The 4886-nt window shown below is 28.0% G+C and overlaps 1 protein-coding gene across 1 annotated transcript; it reads right to left on the reverse strand.

Annotated features, from left to right (window-relative positions):
- Positions 1 to 439: 439 nt before the first annotated feature.
- On the reverse strand, positions 440 to 3735 carry LOC133781674 (non-specific lipid transfer protein GPI-anchored 6-like). Its single transcript, XM_062220733.1, has 3 exons — positions 3158 to 3735; positions 1238 to 1342; positions 440 to 666 (listed from the first exon to the last, which is right to left on the reverse strand). The coding sequence occupies exons 1-3, from the start codon at positions 3489 to 3491 to the stop codon at positions 527 to 529; spliced, it is 579 nt and encodes a 192-aa protein (XP_062076717.1). The 5' UTR covers positions 3492 to 3735; the 3' UTR covers positions 440 to 526.
- Positions 3736 to 4886: the final 1151 nt, after the last annotated feature.

The raw sequence follows: 4886 nt of genomic DNA on the forward strand, positions 1-4886 counted from the left end.
ATCAAATTATAACAGAAAGAGAAAAAATAGTTAATCAAACGGTAGGTAACCATTTGGCACCCTGTGTTTTTGCAAAATATTATTTTGGTACCCTGTATTTACAGTAATGCTCATTTGGTACTATGTATTTTGAAATCATACATATTTGGTACCCTGTATTTTGAAATCGTATATGTTTGATACCCTAAACTCAAATTTAATTGATAAAATTTTGTCAATTTAATCAAACTGCTCTCAATTTTATTATGAGTTCCAAATTAAAATTTAATTACATATAACTGATGACGATTTGATCATATTGATAAAATTTTATTTATCAAATTTGAGTTTAGGGTACCAAATATGTATGATTTTAAAATATAAGATACCATATGAGGATTATTGAAAAAAGAAAATACCAAAATGATACTTTGCAAAAACACGAGATGCGAATCGATCAAGTAAATTCCCTTAATCAAATTCATTTATTGATTTGAAATATAAATATATAAATGCCTAAAACAGACACATTACAAATATAAGAATATTACATAGAAAAGAGTAGCATAGGAAGTAGAAACCATAGCAAAGTCAAAAAAACCATTTGTATCCCTTGCCAACTCTTTCTACTTCCACTGCTGTCCTTCATTGAAGCACTAGCACTTTTTCCTCCACCTGTAGAATTCCCTTTATTGTTTTTCAATAAAAAAATTAAATAAATAAGTAAGCTCAATTAATTTATAAAAATAAATAATGTAAGCTTTAGATTTATTTCTATTATTACTCCAGCTCAATAATATTCCCAAATACACAAAGTCATGGATGCAAATTTTTACTCCAAATACAAAATTGCATCAACTATATGTATAAAGTTACATTGTCATATCTTATTTATATTTATATATAATGGCCAATTTATATGACATATATAATAGCAATGTATATATTAATTCGATGAAAAAAAAAACATAGTTTCAATAGATAATTATCTACCTAATTTTGATATCTCAATTCATGTCCAACTAATAATACATGTAACATTAAAAAAAACTTAAATGACGTGACATGTATCATTAGTTAGGCATGAATTAAGACACTAAAATTGAACAAATAGACTTATTCAAAATAAAATTGTACCATGCATTATAGACTCAACATTTTCTAATGCCTTAGATATAACAAAAATTGATGATATACATATATATTTATATATATTAATCCATAAAGAAATAAAAATGGTAAATAATGTGTTAGGTACCAGGGGATGGAGGAGAAGAGGTGGTCTTGTTGCCATTAGCAAGGTCCTTTGCAAATCCCTCAAACTCCTTAGCCTCTTTAGAGTCAGCTTTCAAGTGGAGAAGATCTGTACCACCAATTAATACATCATTATCACATCAATACACAATCATGCAATTTTTTTTTCAATATTTGGTGCCCCAATTCTTTAAAATAATCTTTGGAGACTTATATTATTGAACCTTAGATTATAATATTTTTCTTTTTGGTTCTCTTTAAAAACTACTGCAAAATGGAACTTCTTTTATCGTTGATCAGAAATTTTTCTATGAACAATATAAATCGAAGTCTGAAAAAAGAGAAGGAGAAGGAGTCCTCGACCCGCAACAGATAAAGAAGAATTTATTCAATCACATAGTTTAAACTCCTAGAATATGACGTTCTTCGAGCATTTAAGAAAACTTACACATTTTTTTTATTTAATTTAAGTCTTATAAGGACCAATAATTTAACTATAAATATTTAGATACACGTTAATGTATATATAAAGACAAAAACTATATATAAAAAAGAACTTTTTTTCAATTAATTTTTCAAGACTAGTCATAAGAATATCAATGAAATATAATCAAATATCTTACATACATTTTCCTCAAAAACAAAAAAAACAAAAAAGTAAAAACCACAACCACAATTCTCACATAAAAATCTTAGATCCGACTACAGTCTTGAGTGTACCATACCAAAGCAATCAATAGATTTTTAATGAGTGAGCTATATTCCACCTACACATATGATACTGACTGACATTTAATTGTTTGGTGGCATTATGGCATATATTTCACTAAAATTTAAAAATTACTACGTAGACTCGTGATAATTAATTTTATATACCTAAAATATATAAAGTTCTAGAAATACCTCTGATTTTTATTTATTACTAGCTAGCTTCCCCTTAGGGCTCCAGGTCCAGCTCTGGGCACAAGCAGGCCAGGTCTTTGCCTAAAGTTTCAATCTAATTTTTTTTTAAAAAAATACAACTTTTATACACGTACAAATGCTTTTAAAAATTTTAAAAATATATTTATATATAAATTTTTTAAAAATAACAAATCTTGTATAGAACCAGTAAACATTTCAAAAATAAAATAAAATAAGAGCTGACAGAAGGAGCAATTATGAAGCCACCATTAATAACTGAGGGCATTTGTGAAATAAATAAGGTAATTTATTCTTTTGGTATCCTTTGTTTTTATAAAGTATTATTTTGGTACCCTCTGTTTTCAATAATACCCATATGGTACCCGTATTTTGAAATCATAGATATTTTGTATCCTAATTGATAAAATTTTGTCATTATAACCAAATTCTCAGCAGTTATATATAATTTATAGCTCGTATGATTGAGAGTAATTTGATTAAATAAATAAAATTTTATTAATTAAATTTAAGTTTAGGTGTACAATTTTAAAATGCAGGGTACCAAATATGTATGATTTCAAAATGCAGGGTATCAAATGAACATTATTTGTAAACATAGAGTACCAAGATGATACTTTGCAAAAACATATGGTACCAAATAATTACCTACCCAATAAATAAATAAATAAAAATCGTTGTACGTGGTAAACATCGTTGTCCAGTGTATAAGGAGAGTATCTCAAGTATATAACAGCTGAAAAAATCTTTATAAATGGCTAAATTATATGTATAAAAAATGTCTGATAATGTATGCTCGAAAACTTTTACAGGTACTTATCGAGCAATTGAAATAGACCACTTGGTCTGTGATTCTGATCGTCCTCAGAACGAGCAGTTGAGTAAACGTATCTACATAGTAAACACCAACTTAATTTGACCACATAAATTTAACCTAGTTTTCTTTTTTCTTGATATATCAAAACAAATATAAACATGATATTATATATATATATATACTTACCAATACATTTAGTGACATTAAAGGGTGCATGGCAATCGGAAGGTAGTTGCAAAGCAAGAGTGGTGTTGACCTTGAGGCCAAGGCTAGGGTTATCCCTATTCCTTATGAGAACACAGAGACATTTTCCGTTCTTATCCACCACTTGCTTGAACCCAACACAACAATCCGGCGTTGGATTCTTCGATTCGCCGCTAACGAACGGCAGACACGTGGCTAACCCTACCAATTTGTCAGTACACTCCGCCTTATCCTGCTCGAAATCTGAACTTCCAAGCTCAACAAAAAGTGCCAAACCTAACACCACTACCATGTATGCAAGTTTATTTGGACTCATTTTTTTCTAATAATTGGTATAGAGAGAGTGAGTGAGAAAGAGAAATTTATAGTATATAGCTAGGTTGCATGGTCTAAAGGTATGTATATATAGATATAGAGATATGGTTGGGAAGGATATTATATCACCATTTTTAAATATTGATTATGGAGAAATTAATATATGTATTTTACATCTCTTCACTAGTCAATATCAAAAATGAGTTAGTAACAACATCTTATCAATAATCAAGATCATCATCTTGATCGTATATGGATCGGTGGTATTGAATAGTCGCAATGGTTTATGGTTTTGCTTGGTTGTGATCATCAATTTACTAGGACAAGAAAAGTAGTTGGCAGGTCAAGGGATATTTATTGGGTCACTTAATTATTTTTGAACCAAACACGTGTTTTTGGAGATGGAGACTGCTTATCTTATTGGCAATATAGTTACTAAAGGTAATATAGTTACTAAAGTGCATTACTGCTGCTCGACAACACAATCAGATGACATGATATTATTGGTGTAATTTAATATCGGTTCCTACACATTTGATTTTAATAAGAATTATGGAGTATCGTTAACCAACCATAATGTGTCATCTCATGTAGTGTTGGACACCTTAAGGTGCCAAATAACAAAATTCTATTAGTAAAGTGTTTCTTTCTTACATATTACCAAATTTGTATGTATATTTTTAAAAAAATATAATAACATAGAACAAGGATATTGTTGTATTGTCAATAATCTCATTAGTTGAAATGAGATCCAATTTTATCTAATAAATACATCTTTTTTTGTGTGTATTGAATACAATTACTGTAGTGTATAACTACTTTACAATATCCTCAGCTTTATAATATATTGTTTATAGTTATAAAAATAAATAATGAGAAATTGATTTTTGAGAATTTTTTTTAAAGGAACACACTTTTTCTTTTTTTTTTTTCTTTTTAATTTTCACATTTTGATTTATTGAATGAGATAGATTGGAAAAAAATGTGTATTTTTTAGAGGGAAAATTAATGAATAATGAATAATTTAGAATTAATTATTGTACAGTAATACTATCACTTTTTCAAATTTGAATGTCCAAGATATCAATTATAGTTCATGTATATAGGATATTATAATCTTAAAATGTTAAAATATTTTTATAATAATTGTCTTGGTTCATGTATTGAAACTACATAAATGATTACTCTTGATTCATATATAAATTTATCTATAAATAATTGACTTTTCAGGATATTAATTCGATTCTACCTAGAGATCGGCTGATGCATAACATTATTACTCACACGTTTCTTGTCATACTAGTTTGTTCGAAACTTCAAATTTCCCTCACCTCACGTTTGAATGTGTACACGTGTAAACTTGTGTGTGGGTGTAATCAATAATCATATAAATAAA

Source organism: Humulus lupulus, chromosome 6, assembly GCF_963169125.1.
Source record: "Humulus lupulus chromosome 6, drHumLupu1.1, whole genome shotgun sequence".
Classification (NCBI taxonomy): domain Eukaryota; kingdom Viridiplantae; phylum Streptophyta; class Magnoliopsida; order Rosales; family Cannabaceae; genus Humulus; species Humulus lupulus.

What these genes read in the sequence shown, in the direction of transcription:
- LOC133781674 (XM_062220733.1), bottom strand. Translation starts at nt 3,491, where the DNA reads ATGAGTCCAAATAAACTTGCATACATGGTAGTGGTGTTAGGTTTGGCA. An exon ending in TAATGTCACTAAATGTATTG is followed by an intron (nt 1,343 to 3,157) that starts GTAAGTATATAT and finishes TTGGTGGTACAG; the next exon opens with ATCTTCTCCACTTGAAAGCT. An exon ending in CTCTTCTCCTCCATCCCCTG is followed by an intron (nt 667 to 1,237) that starts GTACCTAACACA and finishes AAAACAATAAAG; the next exon opens with GGAATTCTACAGGTGGAGGA.